The following is a 16,090-nucleotide window of genomic DNA, read 5'->3' on the forward strand; positions in this document are numbered from 1 at the left end:
GGTCTGTGTAAGACAGCTGATCCCATCCGTGCCTGGATAAGGGAGACAGAACTTCCTCATATCCCCTATAGGACAGTCGGGGCTTCCCCACACCTCAGACACATACATTTACATTATTATTTTATTCCACTTTGGAGACAGCCCCTCAGTTCCTCAGATGTATCCAATGCAGGAGTCAGGAATTAGGCTCCACTATGATCTTGAATTATAAAATAATGAAGTCCCAGATGTCAGTGGTTCCTGGCTGCATGACGGTAAGAGGTGTGGCTGAGCCTCTCTTGCAGATGATCCAGCACCCGTATAGACCAGGCTAGATTTTTCTCCAGCTTTCTGCTGGGTCAGAACTAACTGCCTGAACCAGGAGCTCACAGCACCATCTACTCGCATCACCAAAGCTATGCCTAGACAAAGTCCCACGCTGCTCACAATGAAGCCCACGGCCTCAAAAATGAACCTGCAAAGAAAGGTAGAGAATCTCAAAGGACACAAACAGTAGATCTAGAGTCTTTTCCCCAATGAGGCAAAACCTTGTCCATTCTGGATGTTCATTGTTTGCTCCAAGGTTCACCCTCCCCACAGCAACATTTCTCAAGCAAATCCACTCACTTGGGGGCAAACACCTTCCAGACCAAGAGATGCCTGCGGAGGATGGAGGCTGCCAAGACACAGGCCAGAATCTGAGGGAAGAGAGGAGGGGTCAAGTTATTTGGGAAGGGGAGGAGGAAGTGGGTCAAGTAGAGAGTTGCTGCAGACCCCTGTGAAGAATGGAAGGGGAAGGAAAGCAGTACCCGTCAGTGAAGAACTCTGGGCTAAGAGTTAGGAAAGCTAATTCTTTTCTTGGCCCTACTATGACTTGCAGTGTGACCGTGGACAAGCACTATTCATCTGTGTCTCTTAACACTCGGGCTCGGCCTCTCAGGGTGGAGGGAATGTCAGAGTCACACACCCTGCCTCTGAACAAAAGGAAGATTAATTATCACAGCTTGGGAAAGAATCCTGACCATCACCTCAGCTTTTCCAGTCTGTCCAATGGAGTAATCCCCAAATGCAACCATGAAGTCCAGATCTAGCCTGGAGAGAGGAAACAATCCAAGACTAGGATGGAGACCTAGGTTCAAGTCTCAGTATTGCCATTTGAGGTCACTGGCCTTTGGGCAATCACTTCACTTATCTAAGCCTCAGTCAAGGCTCTCTCCTAGGGTTTTCGCAAAGTGTGAAAGAAGGCGATGTCCACGCATGTGAAAAGATCACTCACTCCATGATCTGTCCCTGGCACCCACCTGAATACCAAGGACAAAGAGGTACTTGAGGCCCAGCTGCAGCAGTGCCGCAGTGAAGTGGTGAGGTGCATCCCGGAGCCGCATCTCCATCAGTGGCTCCTGCTCCTCCTCAGGCCTGACTCTGGCCTCAGCTTCATTTCCTGGGGGCTGCCGCCTCTTCCGGGATCCTTGATTCTCACACAGAAAGGGCCAGAGCAAGAGCAACGGGCAACCTACTGCCTCAGAGAAAGGCAGGGCTAGAATCAACGGAAGACCCATGGACCAAGTGACCCTGTCCCCCACATACTCTAGCTGGCTCAGCCTCCAATCAGCACAGGCCCAGGGGTGCCAAAGATCTAACAAAATGATCTTCCCTACTCAAATGCAGGGGCTTCCTCTCCTTCCACAAAGCCACAGTGGAAGCAAGGGAGGAATGAGGAGGTACCTGCAAAGAGAATATGGGAGGCAAAGGTGTTGGCTCCCACCAGGAAAGCAGACAGCCAGGTAAAGTCACGACTCTCTGAGACTCCCACGAAGGCTGCATGCCATTGGATAGCTGAAAAGACAGGCTGGTGGCCGGTGGTGTAGAAGGTCTGTGCGGCCATGAGGGCCCACGCAAAGACTGCATGCCACGGCACTGTGAAAGGACCTGGGGGAGCAGATGTGCCTCTTACGGTCACGTCCCACTCCCTCCCCCGCAGCCCACTGCCCTGAGACCACACACAACGACCACCTCAGCGCTAAGTCTCCTACACACGCAACCCCAACACCCCAACCTTCTAATAATCAACACTCTGTTATTCGAATTCCCTCCCTGGCACAAAACCCCACTGCTGTAATCTGTGGGCAACTTCTTTCTCTCATATACACACAGTTCACTATCTCTCATCACTGGAAAATCAGGAAATGCACTCATGAGGATGCAGCATTTCCATAAAAACTGAGTCTTAGAGTACTGTGTGTCTATCTCCTCCATGAATTCTGCTGGCCCTGAAAGTCAATTGGGAGGGTTCAGTTAGCTTGGCCACAGCAGATAAGAGAGAGGCCATCAGGAAGACCCTCTTGACTGGGGGGTATGAGACCCTGTATCAAGGTGAAGATCCTGAGGAGCAACACCTCCCTAAAGATAAGAGGGGCCGAACTTACATCCCTACTGTCCGTGGATGAATCAGGGCTGAGACATGTATTTACCAGCGGTGGTGATGGGTATCCCGGCAGCAAGCAGATGCAGGAGAAGGAAGCTCTGCAGAAACAGAAGCAGGAACACAAGGCTAATGCGCTCTGCATGCAATAGCAGAAGTGGGAAGGCCAAGAGAGTGAGGGCCGTGACCACAGCAGCTGAGTAGACGCTCCCCAACTGATAGGCGGCCACCGTCAGCAGACCCTGAGATTTGGTCCTCTCTAGCCGGCCCCGGAACTCCTCTTGCATGTGTCGGTAGATTTGAGGAACCACGTAATCCAGGTCAGCCTGAGAAGTGGGGGGGCCTGAGAAGGGAGTGAGGACAGTCCTGGCCCTCGGAGCACCTGCTGTGGCCTTCACCAGCACTGTCACAGGCCTCCAGAGCAGCAGCAGGAGCCCTGAAGCGGCCAACCCTGCCACAGCCCGAGGCAACATAACTGACACCCCAGAGACCAGGGCCCGGAGACGTGGGGGTGCTTCATCTGCCCCTGATGCCAATGCCCAGTAGGCAGCAGTGCCCAGCCCCATTAGGGGCAGCCCCCAGCGCACAAAGAGCATGGGGGGCTCAGGGCTCTTGAGATTGCCATAGCAGCGAAGCCACAGCCGCACAGAGGCTAACAGGGCCACCAGTGCCCCGACACAAGCTCCATACCACAAATTCTTGGCTCGACCGCCCACTGTGGATCGCAAGGGACTCAGCAAGGGAGAGGAGCTGCAAACAGGTGTCTCTTCATGGCAGCGATAAAAAAGTCCTGCTAGCCTTATACATAAAAGCAACCCAACTCCAAGTCCCACGGCATGCATGGCACTGTACTGCGGAGGGCCTGTTGGAGTCAAAAAGCCAAGGCGAGGTATCGAGAGTAGCTTAGGTGGCAGCAGCTTGCCCTCCCAGTGAAGTCGGGCAACCAGGAGCAAGATGAGTGAGATCAAAAGGAAGGGGGCAACCCTGGCCTCGGTTACAATATAGCTATCGGAGAAGAAACCAGCAAAGCGAAAGAGCAGGAGCAACAGGACTGGCCCGGGCATGGGAAGGAGAGATGCCAGGGGCCTTTTCGATCCCCAGCTCGCCCAAGCTTTCCACAGAAAAGGCAGGAGTGAGCCCACTGCAGCCATGGCCCCTACAACCACGAAATCCAGCTTCAGCCCAGTAGATGCCAGGAGTCCAGCACACACCATGGCCCCACTCAGACCCGAGGCCATGGGTTTTAGGAGAGGGCCGAAATAGAAGGCTGGGGATGCTGCCCACTGGGATACCAGTAGGCAAAGAAAGCAGGTAGCAGCCAAAAGAGCAGCACCCCCTGCCATGCGGACCAGAGAAAAACGAGCCCAAGACTCAATGCACATGGCCCGAACTCCCCGCAGGAACTGCTGCAGCTCGGGAATCACAGTCTGGAGCGCTGCCTCAGCCCCCTGGGGGCTCTGCAGATGTCGCTGGTAGTCAGCAGAAGCCTTGGAGAAGAGCTTCTGCAATCGATGCAGCTTCTGTACTTGAAGGTCCTGAGCAGTGGCTGAGTAGGTGTGAAGAAATCGGGACACCTGGCAAAAAAGATCAGGGACCAAAGGGAGAAGCTCAGAGACATAAATTGGGACACGGGCAAAGATAGGTACTACCAAAAAGGGCATCTGGAAATCAGGAACCCAAAATCTCTCTAGGACAGAGGGAGAGGGAGGACATGGCTATGGAATGTGTGATTAAGACTGAACAAGGGATAATAAAGTGGGTCATTATGCTTCTCCCATGCCCAACTTAACTCTGTCACCTGGAAGCCCAGCCCATTACTTACCTGCTGGGCATTGAGATGCAGAGCTGAGGCTTGGGCCAGAGCAGAGGAGCGAGGCTGGGAGTCTTCAATCTCTGAGAACACCTCAGCTATCACCTCCCCGATGTTTCCAAATGGGATGGGCAGGCCCAGCAGCAGGGCCAGCGTAGGCACAAGACTGATCTGAGGAATTATCTCTGGCTTCTAGAGAACAAGGACAGGGGTCAACAGGTTCACCAAAGAGGTGAGGTCTAGGGACTTCCTGGTCCAGTGGTTAAGACTCTGTGATTCTACCGCAGGGAGAATAGGTTCGATCCTTGGTTGGTGAACTAAGATCCCTCATGCCATGTAGAGAAGCCAAAAAAAAAAAGAGGTAAGGTCAGTGTTTGGGGTGGAAGACATAGGGGACTTAGGCAGGAAACAAGAGTGGAGGATGCCCAGGGTCATGAATTTGGGGAATTAAAATGGAGGGATCCACAAGAATGCTATGATCATGATGTAAGCTGAACAGCAGGAAACCACACAAAGCACATCTTAGGATTTACCTCTGCAGGAGCGCTGGGGAAGAGAGCTCTGGGACTATATAGAAAAAGTGCAACTGAGGTTTCCAGCTCACTCTCTCCTCCGTGGTTCCCACTGATGGTCATCCCATGGTCCCCAGTCACGACCAGCAGTGTGTCATTCTTCAGACGCTTCACAAGTCCCCTGGGGGGATCAAGAAATCTGTCAGGAGGTAGGGAGAGATAAATATTTTTTTCAGGGGCCCATGTACCCCCAGCCATAACTTCCATTAGTGGGGCCTAGACATCTGGCAGAAAGACACCTCTTCAGTCACAACCCTACTGCCCAAAACCACACACTGAGTTACTCAAAATGGATGAGACCCCCTAGTGTCAAAGAAAGGCCTAAAGACAGAATTCAACCAAGAAAGGGACCCCATATATGGATTTTTTTCTTTTGGGACCACATATCATCTCAGACACAAACCCACTCCCCCAGCCAAAATCCCACACTCACTGGATCATTTTATCCATTTGGGTAAGTTTCTTAGCCATTTCAGGATGGTAAGGGTCATGCTTGTGGCCACAGTGATCCACACCCAGGAAGTGAGTAATCAGCACGTCCCATTTGTCACTGTCCACTGTGAAGGAGAGAACCTAAGCACATGGGATTAAGGCTCACTCTTCAACCCCAGCCAGGCTCTGATGTTCCCATGTCCAGGGACAGAGACCCAGGCCACTGCACCCATGGTAATTTCAGAATTTGTAACTGACACAGCCCTCCCCACCGCCCAGTCTTGGTCAGCCTGCCTCAGACCCCGTGCTCACCGGTTGGGTAGAGGTGTTTCATGATGCCATTGTCCACTGTCTCTAGGTCTCTGACATTGAAGGATGGGAAGAATAAAGCTTGGGAGAAAACTCCAGGGAAAAGATCATTCCAGGTTTCATCTCCCATGAAGACCACACGTCTTCCTGCACGGACATAGGAGTCAGGGGAGGAGGAAGAGGAGAGGCCTTTTAAAGATCTATTGGAATTCCCAACCGTGCACTCTAAGGCACAGCAATTCATTCAACAACTCTTTATCCTTCGAGACCTACCATTTTCTACCAGGAAGCTTTCCCTGACAACAATACTCCACCCAGATCTCTTACTACTTGCTCCTATTAAAGGCTCTGCTAGTTCTCAGACGCTGGCTCTATCTTGGCTGCTCTGTTTTTCCTGGGTGCATCTTGCTTTTTCCCAGTCAATGAGTGGACAGGGCCTGGATCCTCTGCTTTCTCCTCCACACTTTGTGAGGATACCAGACCCACAACTCTTCATCTCTCCCATGCCCCTTAAGCAACAGCTCCCCAAAAGTAAAACCAATACCCCGTGCAAGATTAGCAACTCCAGGACACAGCCTGCACCTGTACTCCCCCTGCATGCAGGGCTGTGGTCTCTTTCTCCTTCCTGTACTAGCTAGTCAAACATGCAGCTGGGCACCCAAAGTTCTGATTCTCTGACTTTGAAAGAAATTTGCCAAGGTACTCCTGGCCTCCAAGGAGGACTAACCTGTACTGGAAAGCTGTTTAATGAGATTATCTTCCACTATGGCGCTGCTGGCAAAATTACTGCCAGCATCAATAAAGGTAGGCAGTGAACCGGTGGTTAAGGCCTTGAGGCGCTGCATGGTGGTGGTCGGGGGGTCAGCCTTGGCTTGGTAGAGCCTGGCATGGTGGGGCTGACTTTCCAGGAGCCTCTGCAAGAAGCCCATTTTACCCAGGAAAGGCAGGGAGACAGGAGGCTCCCCAGACACAGGTGAGCGCTGGGGCTGGGCAAAGTCAAATCGCAGAGCATCTATCACCACCAACACGAGCCGAGAGAATCGGGAAGCCATCCAGCAGGCTCCGGGTTCCCCTCGGCCCCCCCATGGCAGGGCTCCAGGACCTGGGGGCTCTTGACAGCTGCTATGGTTGGTGAGCTCCCAACGGGTGAGCAGGAAGCCACTGGTGAAGAGAGCAATGCCGGCGTAGAAGAGGAAGCTCACCCAGGCCAGGAAAAGCAGCACTGAGATCTTCTGCATCCTGGTAGTGGCAGGAGAGGGAATTCATCACTGTGAGGCAAAGAACCAGTAGATATTCTAGTCTCTCAATACAAAACCCTGTCAGAATCACTTCCTCTTGGAAGCTCTTCTGAAGATAAACAGTTCCATAGCCAACCTAAAGCAGTGGTCCTCTCCATCAGTTATATGAGAGTTTCTGAAAGTGAGGTGTGCAGACTACCGGCATCAACCTGGAGTGAGTGTTTTTAAAATGCTGACTTTCAGACTTCCTTGATGGTCCAGTGCTCAAGAATCCACGTGCCAACACAGGGGACACGGGTGGGATCCCTGGTCGAGAGAAATTCCACATGCCCGTGCACCACAACTCCTGAGCCCGAACTCTAGAGCCCAGTGCTCCATAACAAGAGAAGCCACCACAATGAGACCAGGCACTGCAAGGAAGAGCAGCCCCCACTCACTCCAAGGAGAGAAAGCCCACGCAAAGCCAGGAAGACACAGGGCAGCCAAAAGTAAAAATAAAAACGTCACCCGAGATCCTCGGAATCAGGATCTGTGAGGGTGGAGCATAAGAATTTGTATATGTACGTCAGGAGATCCTAATGATGGAAAACACAATCCAGGGGAAACTTATTCCAAGTGGTAGACTGCTTTCCGACAGCCCGCTTGTCCTCTCTGCTCGCCAATTTCAACACCCCTGGGGTGGCCAAGGCTCGCAGCCACAGGGGAATCCTGGCCAGGCTGACGGCGCCGCCTGGCGGGGACTTAGGAGTCGTACTCCGCTTCCGGACACCCAGGATAACCAGAACAGAAGCGCGACCTCCGGGCTCAGCAGGGCAGAGGCGCGAGGTCTCAAGGCGGTTGGGCCTCGCTGGGACCCAGACGTCCAGATGGCTTTGCCTCCTCCGATGGCTGTCCGGCCTCCGGCTGGACACCTTGACCGGGTACTGGGCCCGCCAGACTGAGAGCTCTGTGAGTGGGGAAGGAGGGCCCCTAATTTCTGGGAAAAGCAAGAGTAAGAGAGTTTGGGGAGCCCCTGCCTCACCTTGAATGGCGCCCGGAAGTGCAGCGACGGCGCCTGCGGCCCGGCACCACAGAGGTGCGAGCGACGGATAGAGCGACCCACAGGGATCTTCGTCGCCATCTGCTGGCGCCTCCGAGGAAGTTCGGCAAGGAACGCAGGGCTGGCCTGAGGAGTTTAATGGGAGAGTATAGTAATTTAGAATCCGGGGCAAGGCATTAAGCTAGAAGAGTTGAGGGAACCACTGTCCATTCTTGGTTAAGACTAAGATCTAGGTTTCTGAAGCCAAACTTAGCTTGACTCCTAGCTCTGCCACTCACTGTCATTACTGGACATTACCTCGTCTGTAAAATAGGGATACTATTTATTTCCCCTTTTTTGCCAAGCTGACTCCAAATGATAGCTTTTATTATTCATCCTTCCCAAGTTTTTCACTGAATCTTACAACTCAGTAATAAAAAGACAATCAATTCAAAAATGAGCAAAGGATCTGAATAGACATTTCTTCAAAGAAGATACATGAATGACCAATTAACACATTAGAAGATGCTCAGTATTATTAGCCACCAGTAAAATGTTGGAGATATCACTTCAGACCCAGGAGGATAGCTATAACAAGTATTGGTATGGGTGTGAAGAAAGTTCAGTTCAGTCGCTCAGTCGTGTCCGACTCTACAACCCCATGAACCGCAGCACGCCAGGCCTCCCTGTCCATCACCAACTCCCGGAGTTTACCCAAACTCATGTCCATTGAGTCAGTGATGCCATCTAACCATCTCATCCTCTGTTGTCCCCTTCTCCTCCTGCCTACAATCTTTGCCAGCATCAGGGTCTTTTCAAATGAGTCAGCTCTTTGCATCAGGTGGCCAAAATATTGGAGTTTCAGCTTCAGTTCAGTCCTTCCAATGAACACCCAGGACTGATCTCCTTTAGGATGGACTGGTTGGATCTCCTTGCAGTCCAAGGGACTCTCAAGAGTCTTCAACACCACAGTTGAAAAGCATCAATTCTTCGGCGCTCAGCTTTCTTTATAGTCCAACTCTCACATCCATACATGACTACTGGAAAAACCATAGCCTTGGCTAGACGGATCTTTGTTGACAAAGTAATGTCTGTGCTTTTTAATATGCTGTCTAGGTTGGTCATAACTTTCCTTCCAAGGAGTAAGCATCTTTAAATTTCATGGCTGCAATCACCACCTGCAGTGATTTTGGAGCCCAAAAAAGTAAAGTCAGCCTCTATGCCCACTGTTTCCCCACCTATTTGCCATGAAGTGATGGGACCAGATGCCATGACCTTAGTTTTCTGAATGTTAAGCTTTAAGCCAACTTTTTCACTCTCCTCTTTCACTTTCATCAAGAGGCTCTTTAGTTCTTTACTCTCTGCCATAGGGTGGTGTCATCTGCATATCTCAGGTTACTGATATTCCTCCCGGCAATCTTGATTCCAGCTTGTGCTTCCTCCAGCCCAGTGTTTCTCATGATGTACTCTGCATATAAGTTAAATAAGCAGGGTGACAATATACAGCCTTGACTACTCCTTTTCCTGTTTGGAACCAGTCTGTTGTTCTATGTCCAGTTTTAACTGTTGCTTCCTGACCTGCATACAGATTTCTCAAGAGGCAGGTCAGGTGGTCTGGTATTCCCATCTCTTAAAAGAATTTTCCACAGTTTATTGTAATCCACAGTCAAAGGCTTTGGCATAGTCAATAAAGCAGAAATAGCTGTATTTCTGGAACTCTCTTGCTTTTTTGATGATCCAGCAGATGTTGGCAATTTGATCTCTGGTTCCTCTGCCTTTTCTAAACCCAGCTTGAACATCTGGAAGTTCACGGTTCACATATTGCTGAAGCCCAGCATGTGAAATGAGTGCAGTTGTGCAGTAGTTTGAGCATTCTTTGGCACTGCCTTTCTTTGGGATTGGAATGAAAACTGACCTTGTCCAGTCCTGTGGCCACTGCTGAGTTTTCCAACTTTGCTGACATATTGAGTGAAGCACTTTCACAGCATCATCTTTTAGGATTTGAAATAATTCAACTGGAATTCCATCACCTCCACTAACTTTGTTTGTAGTGATACCTCCTAAGGCCCACTTGACTTCCCATTCCAGGATGTCTGGCTCTAGGTGAGTGATCATACCATTGTGATTATCTGGGTCATGAAGATCTTTTTCTGTACAGTTCTTCTGTGTATTCTTGCCACCTCTTCTTAATATCTTCTGCTTCTGTAAGGTCCATACCATTTCTGTCCTTTATTGAGCCCATCTTTGCATGAAATGTTCCCTTGGTATCTCTAATTTTCTTGAAGGATCTGTAGCCTTTCCTATTCTATTGTTTTCCTCTATTTCTTTGCATTGATCGCTGAGGAAGGCTTTCTTATCTCTCCTTGCTATTCTTTGGAACTCTGCATTTAAATGGGAATATCTTTCCTTTTCTCCTTTACTTTTCATTTCTCTTCTTTTCACAGCTATTTGTAAGGCCTCAGACAGTCATTTTGCTTTTTTTGCATTTCTTTTTCTTGGGAATGGTCTTGATCCCTATCTCCTATACAATGTTACGAACCTCTGTCCATAGTTCATCAGGCACTCTATCAGATCTAGTCCCTTAAATCTATTTCTCACTTCCACTGTATAATCATAAGAGGTTTGATTTAGGTCATACCTGAATGACCTAAATCATTCCAACTGCTGTTGGAAATGTAAAATGATACATCAGCTTTTGAAAAATTTGGCAGTTCTTCAAAAGGTTAAACAGAGTAACCATATAACCCAGCAATTCCACTGGTAGATATATACCCAAGGGAAATGAAAAACATATGACCACGCAAAAACTTGCACATGAAGGTTCCCAGTAGCCTTATCATAATAGCCAAAGGGTAAAAACAACCCAAATGGCCTTCACTGATGAATGGATGAACAAAATATGCTATATCTATACAGTAAAAAAAAAAAAAGAGAGATAAAGTACTACAAGTGGCTAAATGCTGCTACATGAATGAACCTCAAAAACATGCTAAGTAGAAAAAGCCGATCACAAAATAGCACATATTATTCCATTTATAAGAATACATAAAGCTATAGACACAGAAATAAAATTAGTGGTTGTCTAGGGCTGAGGGGAGAGAGGAATGACTACTAATGGGTACTGGGGTTTTGTGGCAGGGTGGGAATGGGAGAGCAGTGATGAAAATGTTCTGGATTATGACAGTTGCACACTGTGTGAATATATTACAGATTATTGCATTTACACTTGACACAGGTGCATTGCAGTGTATGTGAATCATCTCAGAAAAACTACCGTTTAAAACAAAGCAGAAAACCTCTCCAGTCGTTTCTCATCTCAGAGTTGAGCCCAGATTATTTCAGTGGCCCTACCAGTCTACATACCATCTCCCCACCTCCTTATCCAATTCATCTAGCTGCCCTTTATTTCCCGAACTCTGTTCCATCCACCGTAGCTCCTTAGCTCTCCCCAGTAAGGCAGCCATTCTCTGCCTTAGGTGTGTCTGCAATCTATTAGCTTTACTCCCAGATGGCCAAGTGTATCTTCCCCTCATCTCCATATCTAAGCTTAAATGCACCATCAGCGAGGGTTCCTGCAACACTCTACTTAATGTTACAGCCCCATCAAGTTCCCCATCTCCCTTCCTTTAATTTCCTCTGTAGCACAACTCATTAGCATCTTTATTAATGATTTGTCCCTTCTAAATAGGATGTAAGTTCATTGAGAGTAGGAAATTTTATTACTGTATCCTCTGTTCCTGGCATATAGTTGGAATTCAATGAGGTTATTAAATGGATAAATAAATTCTATTTCAGAAATATGCTGAAATATCCCTCTGCCTTCATCCCCAAAGCCCCTTATCTCTGTTCACCCCTTAGGACCACTGAGGCAGTCTCTTACTGTCCTTCCAGCCTCCCATCTCTCTTTCAGATCCCCTGACCACATAGCAGCAGGACAGCTCTATCTAAAACACTGATTACCTTAATCTTAAAATTCTTCATGGGAAGGGGAAAAAACCCTTCATGCCCCCGCATCAGCCTCCCCTCGATAAAAGTCCAAACTTTCAGGACCCTATCTCCCTGAGATTTGGCCTTTGCCACATGGTCACATCCCCTAACACCCCACCCTTCAGCCACAACAAACAACTCTGAATGTTCCAACTTCTCTGGAGCCATGGGTCTTTGCATATCTTAGTCCCAAACCATCATTTGATGAATGCATCAATTTTTGCAGCCTGAGCCCGGTGGCAGGGTTAGTAACCTTGCTGCCCACAGTGGCATGCTCCTCCCCACAGGATCCCTCAGCCAGAACTCTCCTCCACCTCAGCACACATCACTTTGTACCTCAGTCTGCTTCCTGTGAAAACAGGGATGACTGCATTTGGGTTCTTTTGTAACCTATGTCTAACATTGAGTTTGGCACATGGCAGACATGATTAAATGTTTTTGAATGAACTAATGAGTGTCCTCAGTCCCTGGGGACCCGATAAGCATTGACAGCACTGCTCTACCAGGGAAGTCCTCTTTCCCTTTAATAAAACCCCAGCACTTGCTCAAATTCACAGCCCCACGCTTAGCAAGAGGGGGGACTACTCTCCCCAGCTGGCAGTTTGGTAGACATATAGCTTAATCCTTCCACTATATCCCACAGCTTCTCCTGAAGACAGGCAGGATGACTGACACGAGGTTCATCCTTATTCACGGAGGAATCGGTTCTCAAGACCTGACGGGACTGGAGATTGGCAGAGGTCATCCAAGGAAGGCACTGGTGACTTTCCCAACTTCATTCCCCAAGCAAAGAGGACAGTGTTCAGTTTGCCACTGGCCAGTTTATTACATGATTAAAGTTCAAATAAAAAAATAATAACCCAAATCTTGGCAGGGAGGCTAGAGCCAGAGTCTGCCAGCGCTGCTTCCCCGTCTCCCACCTCCCTGCCCAAGCCCAGCTCCATTAACTCAGCTTGACTCGATCAAGTTCCTCATCAAGACTGGCATCCGTGCTCCGGACATCTCTGCTGCTCCTGCTGGAGACTGAGTCCTGTGCTTCCGGTACCGGGGCTTTGGTGAGGGCCCCATACACGCCCATGGCCTGAGGAGAGGGACAGAGACAGCGATGAGGACACGTGGCAGGGGGCACAGCCCAACACACCGACGGCTCCAAGGAAGAAGGGCGAGCTGGGGCCAGCAAATTTGGTTTTCCTTTCTCTCTCTTAAGCCTCAGTCTTAAAAGCTTTGGAGTCTGTTCTAGGAATGTTACACACTCCCCAGAGCAGGGTCACCCTCAAAATGCTAATATAGGTATCTGCCAAAAAAGAAAAAAGAAAAGTATGTCTCAAGGGGTTCCCTTCCATCTGGGATGAAGGGAGTGTCTCATTCAGGGGCAGGGAGGTGCAGGTCTCAGGGCACTCTGAAAGTCTCTATGGTGAAAGTGACGATGGCGGCGGGACGCTCTTGGTCTCCGGCACGGGTGCTGTGCTGGGTCCTCAGGGCACGCTAACCTGAGCCACCATACTGGTGACGTCGCCGGGGTTGGAGGGCAGCAGGATGGTGTTGGAGTCCTTGGCCAGTTTAGAGAACGCGCTGACGTACTGCTCGGCCACAGTCAGTGAAGCTGCTGCGTCTCCGTTCTGTGGCCACAGGGAGGATAAAAATCAGAGATCACAGACTTGGAGAGGAAGGGGGGAAGAAAAGTGGAGAGAAATCAGGTTCCTAGAAAGAGGACACGCAAATCACAATATAAGAGATCACGGAATGCGGCTCAATGGAACCAAAAAGGCAGGGATTTCCCCCAGGGTAGAAGAGAGAACCCCTTCTATTGCCAAGTCCCGGCCGCACTCCCACCCAGGGGCCTCTCACATGTTGTGTCAGAGCTGCAGCCAGGATGCGGATAGCTTCAGCTTTAGCCTTGGCCTTGGCCAGAACTGCACTAGCCTCTCCTGAAAGAAAAAAAGAAACAGAATTTGATCTATGAGGTCAAAGCTTCTGTCCTTACCGACCTTCAAAGACCCATACCCTGTTCATCCCTCAGCCTCTACCCTCTGCTGACCTGCTGCCTGATTTATTTGTTCGGCCTTTTCTGCCTCGGAGGCCAGGATCTGTGCCTGCTTCTTTCCCTCTGCCACGTTGATGGCTGACTCTCGAGTCCCCTCAGACTCTAGAACTGTGGCCCGCTTCCGCCGCTCTGCCTCCACCTAGAAGCCCCAAGCAGTGAGAAACCAGAGTAAAAGGAAGACCTGACACCGATCTGCAGTTGGACCCATTTCAGTAGGGAAGAGGGCCCAGGTTTCCCATGCAACTGGAGCCTCCTGAAAGTACTCTTCCCCACTGCCCCCGGTCTCCACCTGCATCTGCATGGACTCCTTCACCCGGGGTGGTACATGGATATCCTTGATCTCATAACGGAGGCAGCGGATGCCCCAGCAGTCGGCAGCCTGGTTGATGGCATCCACGATGCTAGCATTGAGGGACTCCCGCTCCTGCAGGACAAGAGGGGGAAGCTCCATGGCCTCAACTCACCTGTCAGGAGGCTAGGCGAAGAAGGTCCCGAGACTGATCCCAGAAAGGACTGAGTGCCAGGTATGAGTCTTCAAACCCCAACTCTGGCTCAGATCCCCTTACCCGGAAGACTTTGTCCAGAGAGAGTTTGCCGAGCTCTGATCTCATGGTTGTCTGAGCTAGCTGGGTGACAGCATACTCAGGGTCTTCCACACCATAGCTTGCCTGAAAGGGGCATGGACACTGTAAGCGGCTTGGGGCAGGATTTTAGGAAGGAGGGCAACCCAGGAGCTGCAAAGGTAGATACCTTGTAGGGGTCCATGATGCGCAGGTAAAGGACTCCATCGATTTGCAGAGTTACATTGTCTGTAGGTGCGGGAGCAGGAGAGAAAGAAGGTCAGGACCCTGGGTTCCAATGAGCTCTTTCTCCTGCCACCATGGCCTGACGGCCTCGGAGAACCCGTGTCACCCTGCACTCCTCACCAAGTGTCACAGCAGACTGTTCGGGCACGTTGATGACAATTTCCTTGAGACTCTGCACATACCGGATCCGGTCTAACACAGGGATGAGGATATTCAAGCCCTGGGAAGAGGAGTCACAGGTCTTCAGAAGGACATGGGACTGTAGGGTTGGAGTCCAAGCTAGGCCTGGAGTGGGTAGGCAATCAGTATAGATTCTGCCCAGAAAACAGAAGACTTGGGACGACACTGATAGATAGGAAGGTAAGGGTTGGAATGTCAGGCTGGATCTCTGAAGGGAAGGGAGAATCAAGGCAACAGGAGCCAGCAGAGCAGCCTTCTCCACGCAGACAGGTGGAACTGAGAGGGTGAACAGAAGAGATTCCCAACATGGGGCCTGTGGGATGCTAGGGCAACAGGAAAAGGTGGTAAGATGGGTATGACGGTCAACAGTCTGGGCCCTGCCGGGTTTGGCCTAGGGTGTCAGAAACCAAAGGCGAAGGCAGGCCCCACCAAGGTCTCACCCCATCCCCCCATGTCGTGAGGGAATTGGGATTCAGGCTGGCCCGTGGTGGGCAGAAGCGGTTCTCACAGGCTCCAGGATCCGGTGGAATCGGCCCATGCGCTCGACCACCCAGGCCTCCTGCTGCGGCACAAACAGAACCACGGTGTTTCGGGGCAATCCGGAGGAGGCGCGGCGCGGAGCGCGGGCACAAGCCTGGACGGAGCCCTGAAGGGAAGAAGAGGATTTGCAGAGGCCCAGCCAGCCAGGCACCCCGCCCCTCTCGGCGCCCGTCCGGGAGTCAAGTCCCTAAAACCACGACCCTAAAGGGTTCTCGGAGAGGGACTCATGTGAGTACCATAACCTCCTACCTCAGTTCTCTCCCCAAACTTAGAATCTGGCCCATTCCCAGTTGAAAACCCAGGTGATCTCTGGCCTGATCCTTAGAAAAGGATGCCTCACACTCACCTTCAGCAAAAGGGCCCCAGTCCCCCGCGCCGCGCGCGCCAGCATTTCCCACGGCCACAGGGACCTCCGGAACCAACGAGACGCGTAGCAGAGCGGTCGCTCTAGATGTCCGGACCTGAGCCTTTCCTCCCGTATTTCCACTCCCCCGGATGTACTTCCGGTCTTCCTCTTTCCCCTCCCCCTCCCATACTCAGCCAATCAGGGTTACTTGGCAGAAGCGTGAGTCAAGTTGCTCCCGGTGGGACCTAGATCTCTGGCGCCCAAGGCCGGAGGTTCTTGTTTTCTCTGAAGAAGCCCAAGCTGCCCAACACAGTGACCAACTGGCGGCTATTTTTCATGTGTAGGTGGCCCAGAAAAGCCTCCCAGAGTTCTTTACCCCCACTGGAGACTCAGTTTACCCTTCTGAG

General features: G+C 50.6%; 2 protein-coding genes across 8 annotated transcripts; both read right to left on the minus strand.

Annotated features, from left to right (window-relative positions):
- Window positions 1-107: 107 nt before the first annotated feature.
- On the minus strand, window positions 108-10,642 carry PIGO (phosphatidylinositol glycan anchor biosynthesis class O). Of its 6 annotated transcripts, none has more exons than XM_061132162.1 (11): window positions 7,784-10,642; window positions 6,727-6,763; window positions 5,528-5,671; window positions 5,217-5,340; window positions 4,745-4,922; window positions 4,224-4,403; window positions 2,451-3,975; window positions 1,705-1,908; window positions 1,281-1,495; window positions 607-677; window positions 108-454 (listed from the first exon to the last, which is right to left on the minus strand). In XM_061132162.1, the coding sequence occupies exons 1-11, from the start codon at window positions 7,880-7,882 to the stop codon at window positions 193-195; spliced, it is 3,039 nt and encodes a 1,012-aa protein (XP_060988145.1). In that variant the 5' UTR covers window positions 7,883-10,642; the 3' UTR covers window positions 108-192. The 6 variants fall into 6 exon arrangements, with proteins under 6 accessions (XP_060988145.1, XP_060988142.1, XP_060988141.1 ...); XM_061132159.1 differs by having other exon boundaries at window positions 6,252-6,763; window positions 7,784-7,911; XM_061132158.1 differs by having other exon boundaries at window positions 6,252-6,792; window positions 7,784-7,860.
- A 1,926-nt stretch (window positions 10,643-12,568) lies between these two features.
- Window positions 12,569-15,818, minus strand: STOML2 (stomatin like 2). 2 transcript variants are annotated; one of them, XM_061132168.1, is made up of 10 exons: window positions 15,684-15,818; window positions 15,306-15,443; window positions 14,738-14,837; window positions 14,562-14,620; window positions 14,378-14,479; window positions 14,101-14,235; window positions 13,806-13,950; window positions 13,616-13,695; window positions 13,258-13,386; window positions 12,569-12,848 (listed from the first exon to the last, which is right to left on the minus strand). In XM_061132168.1, the coding sequence occupies exons 1-10, from the start codon at window positions 15,726-15,728 to the stop codon at window positions 12,711-12,713; spliced, it is 1,071 nt and encodes a 356-aa protein (XP_060988151.1). In that variant the 5' UTR covers window positions 15,729-15,818; the 3' UTR covers window positions 12,569-12,710. The 2 variants fall into 2 exon arrangements, with proteins under 2 accessions (XP_060988151.1, XP_060988152.1); XM_061132169.1 differs by lacking the exons at window positions 15,306-15,443; window positions 15,684-15,818 and adding an exon at window positions 15,238-15,278 and having other exon boundaries at window positions 14,738-14,902.
- Between the last annotated feature and the right edge of the window lie 272 nt (window positions 15,819-16,090).

This window comes from Dama dama, chromosome 29 (assembly GCF_033118175.1).
Source record: "Dama dama isolate Ldn47 chromosome 29, ASM3311817v1, whole genome shotgun sequence".
Classification (NCBI taxonomy): domain Eukaryota; kingdom Metazoa; phylum Chordata; class Mammalia; order Artiodactyla; family Cervidae; genus Dama; species Dama dama.